The sequence below is a fragment of the Melanerpes formicivorus genome, unplaced genomic scaffold (assembly GCF_026170545.1).
Source record: "Melanerpes formicivorus ecotype bairdi unplaced genomic scaffold, bMelFor1.0.p_v2 SCAF_100, whole genome shotgun sequence".
NCBI lineage: Eukaryota > Metazoa > Chordata > Aves > Piciformes > Picidae > Melanerpes > Melanerpes formicivorus.
Window position 1 is genome coordinate 1538784 of NW_027142452.1, and position 19735 is coordinate 1558518.

The 19735-nt window shown below is 57.1% G+C and overlaps 1 protein-coding gene across 2 annotated transcripts in view; it reads right to left on the reverse strand.

Moving 5' to 3' along the window:
* The window catches only part of KCNH6 (potassium voltage-gated channel subfamily H member 6), a 39497-nt gene that overhangs the window by 12038 nt on the left and 7724 nt on the right, over nucleotides 1-19735 (reverse strand). The window contains exons 3-8 of one of the 2 annotated variants that reach the window (XM_068166482.1): nucleotides 13421-13576; nucleotides 9823-9932; nucleotides 7698-8010; nucleotides 5945-6156; nucleotides 1360-1788; nucleotides 236-635 (exon numbers count right to left, since the gene is read on the reverse strand). In XM_068166482.1, the coding sequence (XP_068022583.1) occupies nucleotides 236-635; nucleotides 1360-1788; nucleotides 5945-6156; nucleotides 7698-8010; nucleotides 9823-9932; nucleotides 13421-13576 (1620 nt within the window). The remainder of the gene's footprint in view (nucleotides 1-235; nucleotides 636-1359; nucleotides 1789-5944; nucleotides 6157-7697; nucleotides 8011-9822; nucleotides 9933-13420; nucleotides 13577-19735) is intronic. The other variant, XM_068166483.1, reaches the window with a different exon arrangement.

Genomic DNA, 19735 nt, shown 5'->3' on the forward strand with positions numbered 1-19735 from the left:
CCTGCAGCCAGCAGCTCTCTACAGCCTGTATTTCCCGAGGACCTGAAACCAGTGGGCTTCTGAAATTCATTTTTCTATCCATCTATTTGGATAGATGAGGCACAGGCAGAGGGAGATGGTCTCCTAAAACCCCACATGCCACAGCCTGGTGTGCCTCTCCCTGCTTCTCCACAGAGCAGCCCCTTCAGCCTCCGAAGCAGGGAGGGGGACAGGAGGAACGCAGGCAGCCACTCACAGCCAATGAGCATGACACAGATGGAGAAGATCTTCTCGGAGTTGGTGTTGGGTGAGACATTGCCGAAGCCCACGCTGGTGAGGCTGCTGAAGGTGAAGTAGAGGGCAGTGACGTATTTGTCCTTGATGGAGGGGCCGGAGGAGAGGTCGCTGTCGTTGTAGCGCTTGCCGATCTGGTCGCCCAGGTTGTCCAGCCAGCCGATCTTGTGCTCCATGTAGGGCCGCTCCACGTTGCCGATGGCATACCAGATGCAGGCCAGCCAGTGGGCGATGAGGGCGAAGGTGCACATGAGCAGGAAGAGCACAGCTGCGCCGTACTCGGAGTAGCGGTCCAGCTTGCGGGCCACGCGCACCAGGCGCAGCAGCCGGGCGGTCTTCAGGAGGCCGATGAGGGTGGTGGTCTGCAGGGGAGAGAGAGGTGAGAAGCCTCAGAGGTAAGCAGGGCATAAATCTGGTCAGAGACGTGCCTGCAGCCCAGCCACGCTCCCTTAGAAGGATGAAAAGGCATTTCTAGAGCATGAATCACCTTGCCCTGGAGGTGACATCTGAAGCAGGCTAGATGAATCATGCTACATAAAAGACAGCTTCCCTTTGCCGGCCATAAAGGCAAGAGGCTCTGGGATTACAAGTAAGTGAGTGAAAGACCCTAAGGCCAACCCCATGTTTCCTCATGGGTCCTCACCCTGCCAACTGTAGCTGCCTTTCACCCCATCCCACAGGCTCTCAGGGCTTCCAGGTACTCAGTAACCACAGGAGTCATCTCATTCCCAACTATTTTGAGTCTGGGTGGCAATGTGACCCCAGATTTGGCTTGCTTTGCATGTGGGGCCAGTCCCTAAGCTGCTAGCCTGCTCTGCTGGGTCAGCCCCAGCAAGGGGAGCAGGTCCAGTTAGACACTTCCAGCAGGGTCTGTGTCACTGTTTGACCTTACTAAGTAAAATCCCAGGTGCCAGCTGCTTCACGAAAACCTGCGAGGACATCCTTGTCCATCCCTTTGCCTGACCACCCCTCTCCTTGCAGATCCAGCCACCCACCACTTATCCCTCTCTTTCTCTCCCTTACATCCCTCCCTATCCACCCATGAGCCCTCTCCTGTCCTGACGGACTTCCAGGCCCGGGCTTTACCTCATCGGAGCCGGAGCGGAAGATGAGCAGGTCAAAGGGGATGGCTGCAACCATGTCGATGAGGAACCATCCCTTGAAGTAGTGGATGGCAATCTTGCCAGGGTGGCTCACCACCTCGTCGTTGATGTTGACGTAGGTGGTACGGAAGTTGATGATAATGTCCACGATGAACATGATGTCCACGATAAGGTCAATGATGTTGAGTGGGTCACAGGAGTAGCTGCAGTCCCAGTGCTTCTCCTCCACCTGCTCCTCGTTGAGCAGGAAGGCTGCTGAGTAGGGGGTGAAGACGGCTGTGTAGATGACCAGCAGCAGGATGAGCCAGTCCCACACGGCCTTGAAGGGGCTGTAGTGCAGGATGGTCCATCGGTGGATGCGTGGCGCCTGCAGCTTGTACTCGGGGAGGACATCAGCACCCAGGGACAGCACCTGCCAGGGGATGGGTGTGAGAAGGATGGCAGATCAGGAGAGAGGTTGGATAATGCCTGCAGACAGGCAAGGGGCTACCTGCTGGTAGGGCAGTGAGGACTGTGCAATGGGTTTGCTGCACCCTTGTCACCTTCACACGTGTGAGGCCCACTATGGCTGGCACCAAGGTCTGCCTGGCCCTTTGTTTGTCTCTGATGGCCAAAGCTCCTTGGGGCAGCTGTTTACCTGCTTCAGACCCCACTGTGCCAGCAGAGAGCAAAGTGCCTTGCACCTCCTGCCCTCAGCTCTGTGCCACCAGCCTGGGAGCTGCTGGGTGTCCCTGGCTCAGGGCTATGGGAACAGACATTTTGGAGATGCACTCCCGTGGGTGTGACATGGCCTGGCCCCAAAGGAAATGGCACACTGGGCATCCAACAAGTCTTCATGGTGCCTTTCTTAGCCTTCCCCTTGATGTCCCTCTAGCACAGTTGTCCTCCAAGCAGAGGGGGCAGCTTGGGCCACAGGCAGCAAAGCCTGGCCTTGGGCAATGCCCATCTCCCATCTGAGCATCCTCAGGGAGGGGTGACCTGTGGCCACCAACATGCAAACACCATCTCACGTGCACAGGCAGCCTCTCCTATTGTCATGTGTCCCCAGGTCTGTCTGCCCTCATGGGGACATGCTCCTGGCACCAGTGAGTCCCTCACATGTTCCAGCTCCTCCCTCCAGGACCAACACCATCTCCCCATGGGCCCAGAGGCCACCTGGGGATGAAGCGAAAGGCACTGGGGACCAGCAGGGCTGGGGCTGTCCCACTTTGGGTGCTGAGAAATGCTGACTTGTTCAGAGCTGGGGACAGCTGGATCTTCCCTGCCTGCCCCTGCTGCTCTGTTGTCCCCTGTATGTCCCTGCAGTGCTGGCCACCAGTGCCATCTGTGCAGGAGGGCAAGGGGCACCTCAGTGCTCTCTCCTGGCACTGAGCCCCCACCTGAAAGGGTCCTTTTTGCTGGGCTGTGAAGGAGAAGAGACAGGAGGTTCTGTGTGCCCCGAGGGCACCACCACGACACTTCTGGAAGAAGGGCCTCATTCTTCCTGCACTGACACCCACCTTATTCAAGGGTCCAGGGGCTGCCCAGGGGCTCCTGGTGCCGTGACTCAGAGAAGATCCAACCCCACAACCCCATCCCACCAGGAGCAGCCATCCCATGTCCCACAGCCCTGCGCCACTGGTGGGTCCCACACGTCGGGAGGTTCCCTGCTCCTACCTGCCTGCAGCTTGCCCGGCGCCCCAGGCGGCAGCTGAGCCTCGAAGTCCGGGTGTCCACCATGGGGGCCCCCAACCCTGCACGGCCGGGCAGCGAGCGGCACGGAGGGCGCAGCACCGGGGCCGCGGCATCACCCACGCAGGCACGCAGGCATTCGGCCAGGCGGGTGGGAGACATGTGGCTGCGAAGGGCATTCGGGAGCCCGGCGTGGATTAATCAAAGCCAATCGATGGCAGGGCCCCCGTAGGGACGAGAGCACCAATGGGGCAGCGGCAAGCAGCGACGTCGCTGGCGCACGGGGAGGGGAGGGATTGGAAAAAGTGACCCAAACGCAATCGTTGTGGAGGGGAGCGAGGCACTGGCCAGGCTCGGGGACCTGCTCCCGTGAGGATGGTGGGGAAGGGAACGAGGTGATGCTGGTGCAAAGCTTGGTGCCAAAGCTAAGGCGCTCCCAGCAGACCCAGGTCGGGCTCCTACAGCTGGTGTCCGGGAAAAGCAGCAACATTCCCAACCTCAGCAGCTGAATCCCCCCTATCCTGCCTGGCCAGAGGCAGCTCTGTGGGACTAGTCCTGAATCTGGACCCCCAAATGCTGCCCCCCAGACAGTGACATCTGCCCTGCCCCTTGTTCCTGCTCCTGGCACCTGGCTCCTGTTGCAGAAGCAAGGGCAGGTCAAGCCCTCCTGTTTGCCAGGCAGGAATTAGGGAAGAAACACAACCTAAAGATTTGAGGCAGAAAGGGGAAAAGAGCCAACCCCCAAAAGAGCATCCAACACACCACGAAGCCATGGTGCAGCTGCAGCTTTGTCCCTCTCTGCCCCTTGGGGATGGGGAGGGCTGTGGGGGACACCCTTGGGTGGCCTGGATGGCTCTGAGCGTCTCTGGGTGGCAGTGCCAGGCTGCCCCTCATGGTAATGCCACTGGATGCCCCTTCCCTCTTCCCCGTCCCCCTGCACTTACCGGCTTCAGCTGCAGCCTCAGGCTCATGGTGGGGGGTGCTGGGTGCTGGCAGTGGGGTGCTGGGTGCCGGGTGGTGAGCAAGGGAGCAAAGCAGCTGTGGGAGGGAGGAGGAGGGATGGAGGAAGGAGCAGGGTGCGTGCAGGCTGTGGGTGACAGAGGGGGAGGCTCCCATGGCCCTGGCTAACCCAGGCTGTTGCTTGTGGCCTGTGGGGTCCAGTGGCCATGTGCCTTCATCCTCCCTTGCCCCATGCTGGGGATGGGGACAGGGAGTGGGACACTGAGCTGAGGAGGGGCCAGAGTCACCAGAAGACCCTCAAGCACAAGGGGCTGGCTGCAGGCAGGCATTGACCCAGTGTCCCTCCCTGACTCAACTCATCCACCCATCCCACGCCCAGCACCCTCCCACCCAGCCCCACCACCACCCACTGCTGGTGGGGCAGTTCAAGAGGACCGGGGGAAGTGTCACCTGCAAGCCCGGTGGCACCTACCCCACGGTGTCCCCACATGCCTCCAGCCATGCCCCAGAGCTGTAGCCCTGACAAGCTGAGCCTGACACATTCATTACACTGGTGACTGCCCTCCCTGCCTGCCTGCCATGGGGCTGGACCACCCTGAGCAGCCCATGTCTGCCTCTCCCCCCCAGCCGCTATTTTTAGAGGTGGAGACGCCGTCAGCGGTGTCTCGCCGCTGTCTCTGCCTCACCCCTGAATTATTTATTGGCCAGGAGCGGGAAGCTGTGGCCTGGGGGGAGGTGTGGGGGACATCAGGGTGAAGACAGGCAGAATGCCAGAGTCCCCCAGGGCTATGGGGAGATGCGGCAGGGAGAGTGGTTCATCCTGTCCTGCCTCATCCCATCCGGAGATTGATGAAGAGAAGATTGACCTTTGTGGGTGCTGCACTGGGGGGTGCTGCAGCCACCACCCTTCAGCTCTGACCCTGTCACCCCACAGCCAGCTAGTGCCCCTGCTTTGAGCAGCCAGCATCAGTGCTCCCCAGCATGTGGGTGTCCCCTGTCATGGGCATGGAGGCTGCTCGCTGTCCCGCTGGGTTGATCCCTGGTCGCTGCTGTCACCCACAAAGCAGAGGGTCTAGGCAGATTTTGTGATGAAGAGGACAAGCCAGAGGGACAACAAGCCTAGAAAGTGGCACAGAGGCTGCAAGGTGAGAGGTTTGCTGGCACCAGGACAGGAACAAAATCCCACAGAGCATCCTGCTCTGGTGGAGCAGTGTCCACCCCAGAGGCTCTTCTGGGGTCAGACGGCTGCAGCTTCACTGAACTGGCCCTTGGCTGCTGCTGGCAGAGGTGTCCCTAGATGTGTTCTGAGTGTCATGGCTCTCCTGTGCCTCAGCTTCCCCACTGCTGTGAGCTCCTGGCCCGAGACTCTGGGATACAGCAGCGCCTTTCCCACAAACTCTTGTCCCCGTGTCCCCCATGCACGCTCTGGGTGTTCCCCACAGCGACAGCTGGCTGCTAGGTGTCCCCTGCAGTGACAGGGCAGTGCCACACGTGTCGGTTACAGTGCAGTGCCACCTGCTGTCTCCCAGGGGATGCTGTGGCATGGCCACACTTGCTCCTGGCACCATCCGCAGTCTGGGGGGGTAGGAACCCGTGACCAGAGTCTCCTCCATGAACAAAGCCACATGCACACAAACATGCACACAGAGGTGTCCCCTTCAAGGCCACCTTCACACCATGAGCAGTTCATGTTGGTGTTCCCTTGGCCACAGATTACCAGAAACAGTGATTTAGGGGGGACAAAAAAAATGAGCATTTGAGTCGTTCAGAGGAAGAGACAAAAATCAAACACAGGGGCAGTACCATTTGCTAGGATGGAAACTCCCAGATCCCACACTCCTCTCTGCTCCTGTCCTCCAAACCCTCCAGGAATGGCTGCTCCAGCAGCAGCAGCACCACCCCACCACTGCCTTGGTGGCACCTGAGTGCCCACTTACCTGTGTGACCTTCTCAGTGACGTTCTGCGTGCGCTCCATCACCTTGTGCGGAGCAATGATCTCGATCTCCGTGGTGGAGCCTGAGCGGTGCTTCTCCAGGTTGAACTCCACAAAGTTGAGTGTGAACTGGGGGATCTGGCTGATGGTCCTGTAGTTCATGAGGTCTGAGTCCGAGGTGGAATTTGGGGGGTTGGGTTTGACATGGGAAGCCTCTGAAAGAGGATGGAGAGGGAGCATTGAGGAGGTTGGTAGGAGCCGGAGACAATCCACAGAGCCCTGATCTCAGTGCAGCTTATCCAGGAGCTGGGGACCACTGCAAGGTGCCACCACGAGGTACCAGTGTCTGCCTGGCCATAAAGCCTTGGCTTCTTCAGGGTAGCATCTGACATGGGATCCTCAGCCTGAGATTCTTGAGGGAGGGCTTTCTTTTCAGTCACATCATCTATCTTTTCATCATTAAACCTCCTTCAGAAGGCTCAGACCAGCTCCCAAAATAGAGGCACCCAATACCCTTTGCTACCTCTGAAGATCGTGACGGGTTGGGTACCAGCCCCAATGAGACCCACAAGGGAGGGATGGCAAAACTGGCATGAAAGCAGATGAAGGAGGAGGTAAGTCTCCACCCTTGTGTGCTTCACCCTGACCAACACAGCTTCTGAGTTGCTTCCTTGGTTTTTGGCCACCAAACTGAGCCAGGTGCTGGGTGAATATCCCCACTAGGATGTGCCCTCCACCCCAGGCTCCATGCAGGGAGATCAGAGTTTTCTCTTTAAGAGGAGCTGTAGTGGGACTGGATCCCACTTTTCCCTGGGGACCTGTCTCACTGGGTCACTCCACTTCAGGAGCAGGAACGAAGCTCCAGGTGTGGCCTGCTCATGACCCTGCTTGTGGCAATGTGTAGTCATGGATGGAGCATGTATGCACCCCGAGGGGCTCAGGAACATCCTCAAGCATTGTAACCAGTGTGTCCCAACCCTTCTATCTCCTTCAGGCAGGACAGGGTTATATTTACAGCTCCTATCTCTTGCACTCTGACAGTGACCCAAGAGATGTCATGGGCAGCAGGTGTCTGAAGATGTCGTGAGGGTGTCCATTTAGCACCAGCCATCCTGCGCCACCCTTCTCCTGCTCACTCAACCCCCTTCCCTCCCTCTATATTGTATCCCCTCCTGAAGATCTGTAACTTGTGACTATTTGAGGACCATCATCATCCAACCCATTTTATCCACCCAGGCACCACAGACTGCTCTTTCTCTATCCCCAGTTGCTGAGGCTTTTCTTGCCTGACCTCCATCTTATTTGTCATCATCTCTCTCATGAGAACAAGAGGTCTGGACATGAACACCACGGTGGATGTATGTTTCCTCCAGCCCTACAGAGTGGCCTGGCTGGTTTCTTTTACACCTCCAACACGTGGACACAGCTCACAGTGTACATGCCTGCAGACCCCTTCCTTCCCTCCCTCCCAGAGAGGTGGGTTGGCATCAGGATGCCTCTTGTGTGGGGCAGCCAAATGCACCCTCACGCGATCTCAAGCCTCAAGCACACCACCACCAATGGCTCTACCCAAAGAGCAGGACGCAAGGAGTCACAAGGAGACCAGCGGGTTTGGGGAGAAGCCCCCAGCTGCTCTCCACTTTGCAGAGGGAAAAGCTGTGCAGGGTAGAGACCTCCCCCCCCAGCCGTGCCAGGGCCAGTGCCTGGGGCCGTGGCTCCCGCAGTAGGACCGACAGCCCCGGGGGTTTTCCCCTACCTGAGTTTGCCCTCCTTTCCCTGAATTTTCTCTGGAACTCAGACCTCGCAGCCTCAAAGTTGTCCAAGGAGGAGACCCTGCGGAGGCTGTGGAAGCTGCCCCCGGGGCGAGACCGAAAGAAACCCCACGCGGAGTACGACCCTGGTGGGCCCAGCATGGGAGGCTCTTGTTTCGGGGACGAGTGTTGTAGGGTGGGGTCAGCCTCCAGGCTCGGCCTCCGCTCCTTTTCCAGGAGGGATTCGGTCTCTGACTGCACACAGTTCTCCTTGGACGATGTCTTCAAGTCCCTCAAAATCAGGGAGTCACCACCAGGCTTTAAGACAGCCGGGAGAAAGCGTTTCATTAGAAGGAGTCCTCACGTGCTTGGGGTGAAGGAGAGGGAGCTGGGGGAGGTAAGAGGAGGGGCAGAGGGCTGGGAAGCACCACAGTTCCTGAGGTCACCTCCAACTGGCACCAGGAACTGCTTTTTGGTGGGGCGACCGAGTCCTCCAGGACTTGGCAGCTCCTACCTCCTACCAGCTCCGACTGGAGGCTGGGCAGCCACGGGGCGCTTTGCAAGGCGATGCTGCACAGCTGGGAAGCAGGCCAGAGCAAGAAGAGAAGAGGACATCCAAGGGATGGACTTGCCTGGAGTATCTGCCTTGCCATGCACCTGTCTGAGGTGTCCCTAAGTCCCACCACTGCATCTGCCCTTCCCTCACCTGCTGCAAGACCTCAGGCCCCCACTGTGGGTCAGTGCCCAGGATCCTTTGTTGGGGTCTATGGGAAAGGTTGGGCTCTGCACCATGAAGCACTGAAGTTGCTGCTGGGCTCGCACATTTGGCCAGATGTGGTCTTCTTCTCCCACTCCTACAACACCCCTTGGCCATTGCTAGACCCCCAGAGGCCCAAAGGGTTTCCAGCCTTTAATGACTTTTGCAATGGGGAGCATAAAGCAACCACCTTCTGGGGCAGAAACCTGTGGCTCTGTGCCCACCTTGGTCACACCCACGGGAAGAACTGGGATTTTTGTGCCACACTGTGGCACTTCTCACCATCCCTAGGGACCCTGTCGCAGGTTTTAGGATAGGGTGCCTAAAGGGGCTGGCTGCAGGCTGCCCTTCCATCTCCTGAGCTGCCTCCCCTTGGATCAGGTGGCTCATCAGGATGTCCTCAGTGCACATCTCCCATGCATGTACCTCTGAAACACTGCAGCACACCATGCAGCATCAACCTGGGTGTACCCAGAGCCTTTGGCACTGCTGCTGTCTGTAGGAGCAGCGTACCCAGATGCCATCAGCTTGCCATGAGCACGACCTCTGAAAGACAGGCACCTTTCAGCAGACAGGCACCTCTCACCTCTTCAGAGCTGTAATTTTGGGAAGCAGCTCTGTCCAGGCTGCCTGGATACACCCAGCACAGCGAGACCCTGATGCCTGGGGAAGCGTTAGCAGAGCAAAAGCCTCCTGCCCACAGCCCTGTGCCTCAAGCTGCAGCAGTTCAGAGAACACCTCTTGCCAAGAGGTACTTGGACAATCAGGAAGCCACCAAGAACAGCCATCTCTAAGGAGGTCGCACCGACACTTCTCCAGTCTCACCGTGTCAGCAGTGACAGCATCCATCATGGACAGCATGGTCATTGCTGAAGGACCATGCCAGAGCTGTCTGCTCTGCCAGGGCAGGGGGGGGAAATGTGCCCTTCTAAGCTTTGCCTGCAAGTCCCTGCCAGTCCTTTGCTCCAAGTCTCCTGCAGTCACCAGCACATCCCCTCTGTGGGGCAGGGACAACTCCCTGGAGCTCCACCAACCCAGACAACTTGCACTATAGAGCAAGACCTTCCTCCCAGCTTGGCAGCGCTGCTGGCTTGGCACATCTCCTGCTCCCCCCTTGAGCCATGGCACGTGCCACGTCGGGTTGGCCCCGCTGAGCAGCACCATCTAGTTCTGTCCCATGCCACCAAAGCACCGCCGCTCACCGCCAGCCCTCACTGGGAGCAGCGCTCAGCACTGAGCCAGCAATGGAGCCTCTACCACCGGATACATCCCGAGCCACAGCAGCCGAGGGAGAGCAGGATGGGGAGAGCAGAGGAGGAGCGCTGGGACCTGGCCTGAGGCATGGGCTGGTATCAGACAAAGGCTACGGTTACCTTTCCATAGTCAATGGCTACTCCATCAAACTCACTGGTGGGCAGAGATTTCCGCTGGATTTTGAGTCGCCGCAGGGACGGGAGACTAAACTTCAAAGTCCTACCTTGACCTTGTTAGAAAGAAAAACAAAACACAAGAGAGAGAGATGTAACCTAGCTGCACGTGACGGCTGGAGGGAGACAGGGCTGGGCGCTGGCAGGGGAAGAGGCTACGGAGAACGCTGGGTGGCTGTGGGGGACGGGCGCTGCGTGGCCCTTCCTCCTCCAAGGCGCTTCCTACTCCTGTGCCATCACATCACAGCATCATCGAGGCAGACCCTGGCCTGGCAGAAAACACCACTGGGCTGAAGGAGAATCTCCTACGACCACAGATGCAAGATGGGAAAGGTGCAGAGCATCCCTAAGGCCATTAAAGATGCTAAAGCCACTTAAGGGATTTGGACCTGGAGGAAACTGAGCCTTTAAATCTCCCTGGTGGGACTTGGAAGAAAGAAAAGCACACACAAGAGATGGTAAATTACCAAAGCATTAAAAAAGAGCAGTTCTGGCAAGTTTGTTCCTGGAGTCATTCTGGATTTTAGGTGAGCGATGCTGAACCAAAGAGGAGGAGTCTCTTGCTGCCATCATCTCCACCCTGCTGGAGACTGAGATGGGGGCAAAGGCAGCCAGGGCTGCAAGGAGCTGTGAAAGATGTTGAAGGAGAGGAAGGGTCCAGATGTGGAGAGGAACTGGCAGCGTCCACAGAGGGACCCAATGCCCCTGGCTGTGATGTCCAGTACAAAGTTTGCTACCTTCTTCTAGTGCTGTGCTGGTTTGTGGAGGAGACCATAGTCACCAGCTGTGACAGGGCTCCTGTGAGCAGCCAGGCTTGCACCCTGCAGCCTTGGGACCCAGGTCAGCCCTGGGGCTCATCTGACCCCCGGCAGCACCAGTTGTACTCACTAACTGGACCAAAAGTGGCCTAATCCTGGGACACAACCCAAGCTCCACAAAGGAACTGTCCTCTGAGAAGCAGCAGCACACTGAGCTCTTTTGGCAGGATTTGCTGAGCCCTGACATGCCACTGAGCCTCTTGGGCAGGCTTCCAACCTGCCCAGCTCCCCAAAAATGCCCCTGCTAATGGGGAACCTGCATGGGCTCCCCCTGATCACCCTATCCCCACTGCCCAGAGCAGCTTTCAGCTGGAAGAAGCAAAGCAGCCACCTTCCCCTGCACCCAGTGAGCCAGCAACCAGCAGCACAGCTGCCTGCAGCCAGGTCATTAAAGACTGAGTCAGAAAACCTGAGCTCGAGAGACCGACCTGGGCTGGTGCCAGCAGCTCTGGCCCTCCCACACAGCCCAGCCCTGGAGTGGGAAACCTGAGCACCACTCCTTGGCATGTGCAGCACAAGCTCCCATCTCCAATTTCCAGTCTCTAATCTTCAATCCCCAGCCTCTGTTTTCCAATCTCCCATCTCCAATCCACCATCTCCAATCTCTCATCTCTGGTTTCCAATCTCCAGTCCTCAACCTCCAATCTCCAGTCTTCAATCTCCAATCTCCAGTTCCCAACCTCCAGGAAAGCAACAGGTACCCTTTTTATTTGGGTGCCTTCTGCAGCCAAAGGCATATCTTGGGGTGAGCTGGGGTATGGATGCATCATGCTATGAGCTGAGGGGGGCTGCATAACAGCACTGGTGCTGAAATGGAGGGTTTCCTAGAATCACAGATTCACAGATTGCATTGGCCTGGAAGGGAACCTCAAAGGTCATCTTGTCCAACCCCCCCTGCAGTCAGCAGGGACAACTCCAACTAGATCAGGCTACTCAGGGCCCCATCAAGTTTGACCTTGAATGTCTCCAGGGATGGGGCCTCAACCTGGGCAACCTATTCCAGTATTTCACCACTCTCATTGTAAAGAGCTTCCTCCTGATGTCTTATTTCCTCAGCAGTCAGTGGATGGAGGGTGACTGGCACTAAAGCAATGCACCAAACCACAGCTCTGACCCCTCCAGAGACCCCCGAGCACAAGCACAGGCTGCATGAACATTCACACACATGTCCAGAAGTGCCTGGTGTGCATGTGTGACCCATCCCCAGGCAGAGCTCCTCACTGATGCCTGCTGCCATGCACACAAACCCTGCAATGGCTGTGGGATGCATTGATGCACCCAGTGTGAACGTGCTAGACTCACATTGAACAGGCTAGACTCACACTGCTGCACCCAGTGTGAGTGTGCTGGACTCACACTGAATGTGCTAGACACACTGCTGCACCCAGTGTGAGTGTGCTGGACTCACACTGAATGTGCTAGACACACTGCTGCACCCAGTGTGAGTGTGCTGGACTCACACTGAATGTGCTAGACACACTGCTGCACCCAGTGTGAGTGTGCTGGACTCACATTGAACAGGCTAGACTCACACTGCTGCACCCAGTGTGAGTGTGCTAAACTCACACTGAATGTGCTAGACACACTGCTGCACCCAGTGTGAGTGTGCTGGACTCACACTGAATGTGCTAGACACACTGCTGCACCCAGTGTGAGTGTGCTGGACTCACATTGAACGTGCTAGACTCACAGTGTTGCACCCAGTGTGAGTGTTCTAGACTCACACTGCTGCAATCATGCAATGGGCAGCATGGAGGATCCCCATCAGTCCCAAATGCAACCTTGCCCCTTGGCTCTGGTCCTGGTCCCTGGTGTGCCCCACCCCATGGTGGGGTTGCTCCCCACCATGCTCCCCAGGTTGCTCCCACAGCCTTACTTGGAGGCCTGCCCAAAGCCTCCATATAGTTTCCCACATCCCCAGGGAGTGTGTGTGTGGGGACAGGTGTGGGATCATTCCCTGACTACAGTACAGGGGATTGACACCAAGGACCCAAGAGCAGGAGGGTACTGAGAAGCTTCAGCTCTCCTTCCCGTGGTTGTGTCTAACATCTGCATCCCTGCATATCCACATCCCCTCGAGAGCCTCACCAGGGCTTCCCTTTGATCCAGCCTTCCCAAAAAAGGGAATTTGAGTTTTCCACTGCCTCTGAAAGCCCAACATGAGCCTGGGACAGCTGGGAACAGCCCGAAGCCAGGACGGGCTCTGAGCCATCCCAGCACAGCCATCCTTGTGCCATTCACAAGGAGCGATGTCCCCATAGCAGCCATGCCATTGGTGACCCCAAATGTCCTTTGCCCCTCATGGTGACCCCACACACAGGTCCTTTTCCACACCAGCACCTCCTGCCCCATCCAACACAATGTTCCAGCGCAATGTTCCAGGCTGGGGGAGCACTGGGGGGCTCCATGGCACCTTACCAATCCACCATTCCACACTGTGGGAGCAATCCCCAGCCCTGTCCCCAGCTGTGTGTGGGTGTGCACACGAGGGGCACAGCTCCAACAGCTTCTTTTCACCCAGTCACAGTGTTTGGCTGGATCAGTCCCTGGGCAAGCTGGCAGAGCTGTGCAGAGACACAAACCTCTGCTCCTGGGCACCCTGTGGCGCTCAGCCCCACGCTGCCCTCCCATCCTTCAGCCCCCACAAGCTCCTGAGACAGCCGCGGGATGGGAACCGCCCCGCGGATGCTGCGCTGGCCTCCCACCATCCCCACAGGGGCACCAACCTCCTTTAAAGTTCTGCGACAGGCGCCGGTGCAGGCTCCGGCCCCCGGTCTTGGCCATGACTTGTGCCAGGTCTTCGAAGTTGAGGATGAACATGATGACGACGCCTTCCTCGTTCTTCACCGGCACCACGTCCACCAGGCAGCGGAAACACGAAGCTGCCGAGCAGAGAGAGGCTCAGGAGGGCGCTGCGCAGGGGGCTCTGCCCACCGCCCACACACCTCCCCAGCACGAACCACTTTGGGGGGCAGAAAAGTGGGGTTTATTCTGAAGCACATTGATGGATGCAACCCTGCTGATGAGGAGTGGAGGACTGAGAAATGCCTCTGAGCCCTGGGACAGAGCCCTACCCCTGCAGCAGCCCAGCTCACATCTTGCCTTCTCGGTTTGTTATTTTTTTTCCTGTCCCAGACACTCATTTATATCAACATACTTGAGAGCAGCAATTAAAGAGCAGGTAATTAAGAACTCAGGCAGTCCCAGGTAGTGGTTTAACCTCATTAAGCATGCTGCTTGTAATCACGCCGTAGCTAATCGCCCTGCAATCACCAGGCTGATTTGGAGGATTGACTTCAGCCATCTCACATCCTGCATGCAGGCAATGGGGGTGAGCTCCATGGTGTGCCCCATCCTGGGCAGCAGGGTGTGGTGGGATTGCTGTGAGGGTCCCCAGGGACATTTCCTAAAGGACCTGGCTTGGAGCTATCAGACACAGCTTCATCTTACTCCTTCCATAATATCACAGAATGGGTTGTAAGGGACCTCTGAAGGTCCTCTACGTCCCACCCCCTGCTAAAGCACAGTGTCACAGTGTCACAGTGTCACAGTATCACCAAGGTTGGAAGAGACCTCGAGGATCATCGAGTCCAACCTATCAACACAGACCCCATGACTAGACCATGGCACCAAGTGCCACATCCGATCTCCTCTTGAACACCTCCAGGGGTGGTGACTCCACCACCTCCCTGGGCAGCACATCCCAATGACTCTCTCAGTGAAGAACTTTCTCCTCACCTCGAGTCTAAACCTGCCCTGGTGCAGCCTGAGACCGTGTCCCCCATTCTGGTGCTGGTTGCCTGGGAGAAGAGACCAACCCCCACCTGGCTACAACCTCCTTTCAGGTAGTTGTAGAGGGCAATGAGGTCACCCCTGAGCCTCCTCTTCTCCAGTAGGGGCACTCAGAGCAACTTGCCCAAGATCACAATGTCCAAGGGGGGTTGGAGTCTCTTGAGACAAGGAGACTCCACCACCTCTCTGGGCAGCCTGCTCCAGGGCTCCAGCAACCTCACAGCAAAGAGCTTTCTCCTCCTGGTCAGATGGAACCTCCTAGGTTCCAGTCTGTGCTCATCATCCCTTGTCACTGGACACCACTGCGAAGAGCCCAGCCCCATCCTCACGACCCCCACCCTTTAGATATTTGCATGCATGGGGAAACTGAGGCACGGGCCATCATAAGAACTGGTTCTGTGTCCTGGGAGTGAGGGGAGCTGTGGGGAGGGCTGCAACCACAGCCATATGGATTTGCCTGATGGATTCCAGCTCATCCCAATGACTCTGCTTGTTCCAGAAGCCAGGCACCAGTTTGCAATTAGAGGCACCCAAAAATACCTACAGACCGCTCCCAGAGCAGCGAGAGGAGGATGCAGGGGAGGGTTCCCACTGCTCTTGCCAGCTTTATTACCTGAAAATCCTTCCCAAACTCTCCTTGAAGTTACAGTCATCATGGGTCCCTTCCTTGAGCTGCTGCTTTGGCACTGATGAAAGCTGCAGCCACTCTGGCAGCCCCCAAACTTTGGGTGCTCCTACTCCAAGCCTCCTAGAAATGATGGAGCATGGAGCAAACAATGGCCCAGGGCAAAGAGACCTCCTTCCAGGGCAGGTTTTGCGATCCCCATGCTCTGATGACCAGGGATTAGCAGCTCCGGGAGGGATGTGATGCCGCCCGATCCAGGGCTCTCCTGCTCTCTCCATGGCCAGGCTCTGGCCAGGAGGGGGATGTCAGCCTCTCTGTGTATAATTTTAAGGAGCTCAGGGCCTCCTATAATCAGGAGCAGATGGCCAGCATCGGGCAACTTCAAAATCTGCCGTGACGTCAGGGATGTGCACACGCACACACACACACACAGACACACACACAGACACACACACACCACACACACAGAGCCACAAGAAGGGGAAAGAAAAGGATAGGCTGGAATCCGTTTAAAGGGCCCAGCAGCTGGGATTATTTCTTCCTTTCCTTATTTCATCGTTGTTCACCGCAGGCAGAGGAAATCCACTTAAAGCTGTGAGCCGGGGGGGGATTTTCAGCAGATAAAGGGATGTGTGGAGCCAGCGGGGATGGAAAGTGAGCCCTTTTGCCCTCCTCCTGTCAGGAGTCTGAGGGATCTAAAAGGTGAGTGGTGCCCTTTGGGGGGTGCCACATGTCCTTCGTGATGCTCTGGTGGCACATGCCCACAGGGATGAGGTGTTGTCATCCCTGGGATGCTGCAGCTGGCACTGGTGTGTGCAGGGGGGGTGCAAGGATGTGCCCACTCCCCTCGTGTGCCATACCTGGTGGCACTGCATCCTTTCTACTTCCATGTGGTTTAAAATGAGTTGGTTTGTTTTCTTTTTCTTCACCCCCCACAGTTGATTTTGAAGCATCACCAACTTCCCAGGGACCCACAGCTCAGCAGGGTTCATTGGCAGTCAGCCATCAGCTCCTTGTTTCCCCACTGGACCAGGAATCCTGGATCCATATGGCCTGATCATGGCTCACATGCTCTGTCCTGCTGCATCCCTTTGCTGCACTTCTCCTTCATGAGCTCCTCCGTGTTGGTAGGAGGGGATGGCCTCAGAGCTGTTCTTGTGGGGGCCAAATCCTGGCAGGCCCTGTGGTGCATGGAAAGGGTTAATCCCAGAGCCTGTGCTGAACAGCTGAAAACTAGGCACAGTTACATCCAGTTGGAGTGATATAAAGAACAGCTGGGAGATAGCTGGTGCTGGGTTTGGGAGGCAGCTGGTGCTTGGTTTGATCCCCCAAATCTGGGAGGTGCTGAGCCTTGAGCAGCCCTGGCCCAGGCTGCCACAAGCCCCCTCCTGATCCTTTCTGAAATGAAACAGAACCAACTGTTTCTGTTGGAAGGGGCCTACAACAGTCATCTGATCCAGCTGCCCGACCAGTTCAGGGCTGATCAAAAGTTTATTGGGGTGTGGAACCTTTCAGAACCAGGAGGATCACCCCAAGAGTCCTACATGCCAGGGGGGTGATGGGGCACTGGAGCTGGGGGCGGGAGCAGTGAGTTCCCTTAAGCCTGGCCCAAGGACAGGGAAGTGCCCTGGGATTTGGGGTCTCTGGGCAGCTGTGGCTTGGTGGTACCCCTAGCTCTGTGCAGAGGCTGCAGTTGGGAGGCTCCTGACTCACTGTGCCTGTGGCAAGCCAGCCTGGTCTCTGCTGAATGCTGGGCCTCCCCATCCTTGCTCCCCAAAACCCAGGCCCCCAGACCTACTGTGGCACTGGTGGGCTGAGCTGTCCCCAGGAGGGACCCCAGCCTTGTGCTGCCATCCTCGTTCCTTGATCGACTGTCCCCATCCATCTGCCCAGCTCTTCCCTTCAGCTGTTCAGCTAATCTGCCTCCATCCATCTAATTTTAACCAGCCGCCAAATGATCTCCTGGAGGAGCCCTGGGGGCATTCCCAACCTGCCTGCACTCCACTGTGGGGCTGCCTGTGCACCCAGCCCAGGGGCTGAGGAAAGGGCTCAGCAGGAGGGATGTGATGTGGATGCTGTCTCTATAGAATCATAGAACAGAATCTTTAAGGTTGGAAAAGATCTCTAAGACCATTGAATCCAACCATTGACCCAGCACCACCATGGCCATGAAAACATGTCCCCAAGTGCCATGGCCATGGGTTTCTTGAACCCCTCCAGGGTTGGTGCCTCCACCACCTCCCTGGGCAGCCTGTTCCAGTGCCTGACCACTCCTGCAGCAAAGAAATTGTTCCTCGTGTCCAGCCTAAACCTCCTCTGGTGCAAGTTCAGGCCATTTCACTTGACACTAGGGAGAAGAGACCAAGCCCCATCTCACTCCAACCTCCTTTCAGGGAGCTGCAGAGAACAATGAGGTCTCTCCTCTGCCACCTTTCCTCCATACAAACAACCTCATCTCCCTCAGCTGCTCCTCACCAGCCCTGTTCTCCAGACCCTTCAACAGCTTGGTTGCCCTTCTCTGGATGCACTCCAGCCCCTCAATGTCCTTCTTGGAGTGAGGGGCCCAAAACTGAACACATTTCTGGAGACTCCTCCACCCCATGTGATGGGTTTGCAGGGCTGGGAAGAACAACCGGGCTGGGGTTGATCTTCCCCAACTCACCTTCCCCAAGCTTAGCGCTCAGAGGCTTGTGCTTCCTGACCCACCTTGGCTTCTGACCTTGATAGAAGCAAGCACTTAATAACATTAAAAAATGTCATTGTTGGGAGGCCTCCCTCCCTCCCCAGCCCTCTTATCCTCCATGGCCACTGGTGGTTAATGCATTTGTGGTATCATCAGTATTAAACTAATCAACAGGACAGGGGGGTTTCCGAGAGCCGGACACTGCCCGGTATTGTTATGAATATTAAAAAAAGCAGCTATTAATCTGCCCTGGGAGCTCTTACCGAGGCCTTCCCTCCCCCCAGCAGGGAGATTTAATCTGCAGGGTCTCATGGCAGAGTAGCTAAATCTATAGTGGTATTATATAACGGAGAGGAGAGGGGCTGGGAAGGGCATGGAGGGGACAAGGGACAGCGATGGGGCTGGGGCTGTGCTCTGGGGCTGGCTGGCACGCCCAGGGAGGTGCTGGGGAGGGATGAGCCTTGCTGCCATCCAGGGGATAAATCAGTGTCAGGGTGTGGTAGAAACTTCAAAGGGAAGCACAGATTCCTGGGAGGCTCTAAAGCAAATCCTTGAGATGGGATGGAAAAGGATGGAAGTGGGGGCTGAGCCCATGGGAGAGGGCTCACCCCTGGGGGCTGGGGTGAGGGAGAGGTGCTGGGGAGCTGGTTTTACATCCCCCTGCACAGAGAGGGGATGTGCCCCACGGGGTCTGCACCAGCCCCTTTCCCTGCACCCAAATGGTGCATCAGGAGGCTGAAACCTGCTGTGACACCAGGGCAGCAGAACTGCTCCTTGCAGCAACCCCTGGACTGCTCCCATGACCTTATTAAGTAACGCTGTGGGACGGAGGCTGCCCCCCGCACGGTGACGAAGAGCAGGGATCTCCGTGCTTAGCAGGGAGCTCATGGCTTAGGAGTGGAGCCCTGGAGGAAAACCAGGAGCACTGGGCAGGCTAAGGATGCCTCCAAGCCCAGTGGGACGTTTTAGGGTGCAGGTGGGAGGATGCTCCAATCTCCAGAAGCCAAAGGGGCTCCAGGACCCACACAGGGGTTTTGCAAAACGCAGCTTAACCTCTGCTGCAAGTGGAGTGAGTGACCACCTCCCAGCCCAGGGTCTCTGCTTGCTAGGTCCCCAGTGGCCACAGGACTAAGTCCAGCTTAGTGTGGGGCTGTGCAGCCAAAGCTGCAGTGCTGACAGTGCTTCCCAGGGCTCTCTAGCCATCCCCGAGGCCCTGCCCCCATGGCACAGAGATTCATAGAATCACAGCATCACCTCAGCTGGAAAAGATCCTCAAGATCGTTGAGCCCAACCAGCATCTAATTCTGCCAAGTCTGGTGCATGAGGCCACCTCCCCCTGGGGATGCAGCAGCCAGTGAGGATGGGGATGGAAGGTTTGGGGTGGGAACTTGGGGCCCTGATAAGGCAGGAATTTCAGGAAAAGCTTCCTGGGAAGCATCCCTGGGGATGCTCTGGACCTGTCCTTCTGTTCATGGGACATCTGGTCCAAGCACAAAGCGTGTGAGGAGCAGCAGAGGATGGCAAATGCTCCTCATCCAGCCTTGTGCCCTGATGGCACCATCCCTGGGGCAGAGCCAGGGCAGCAGGGGTGGCCAGAGCTGCAGTGCAGCCATGCTGAGGATGGCAGGATTGGCTCCTCAGCACGGGATCTCCAGCCCATAGTGCTGTCATTACGAGGAGGGATGTTTATAAAATCCCCATCTGGGAGCTGGGCCATGGTGTCTGTCCCCTTCCTGAGGTCACAGCCCAGCTCTGCTGAGTCTGACCCTTCAAGAAACTCAGTGCAAACAGCCCCAGCTTGGCTTAAACCCTGTGTTTCTGTACAAGCAAAGAGCTCAAGCTGGGGTTCGGGTTTTGTCAGCTGGCTGTGCCTCCTTGCTCCTCTGCCACCCCGGAGGTTCCCTCTGTCCTGCCTTTTCCACCCCCTGGGGCAGCAGCAGA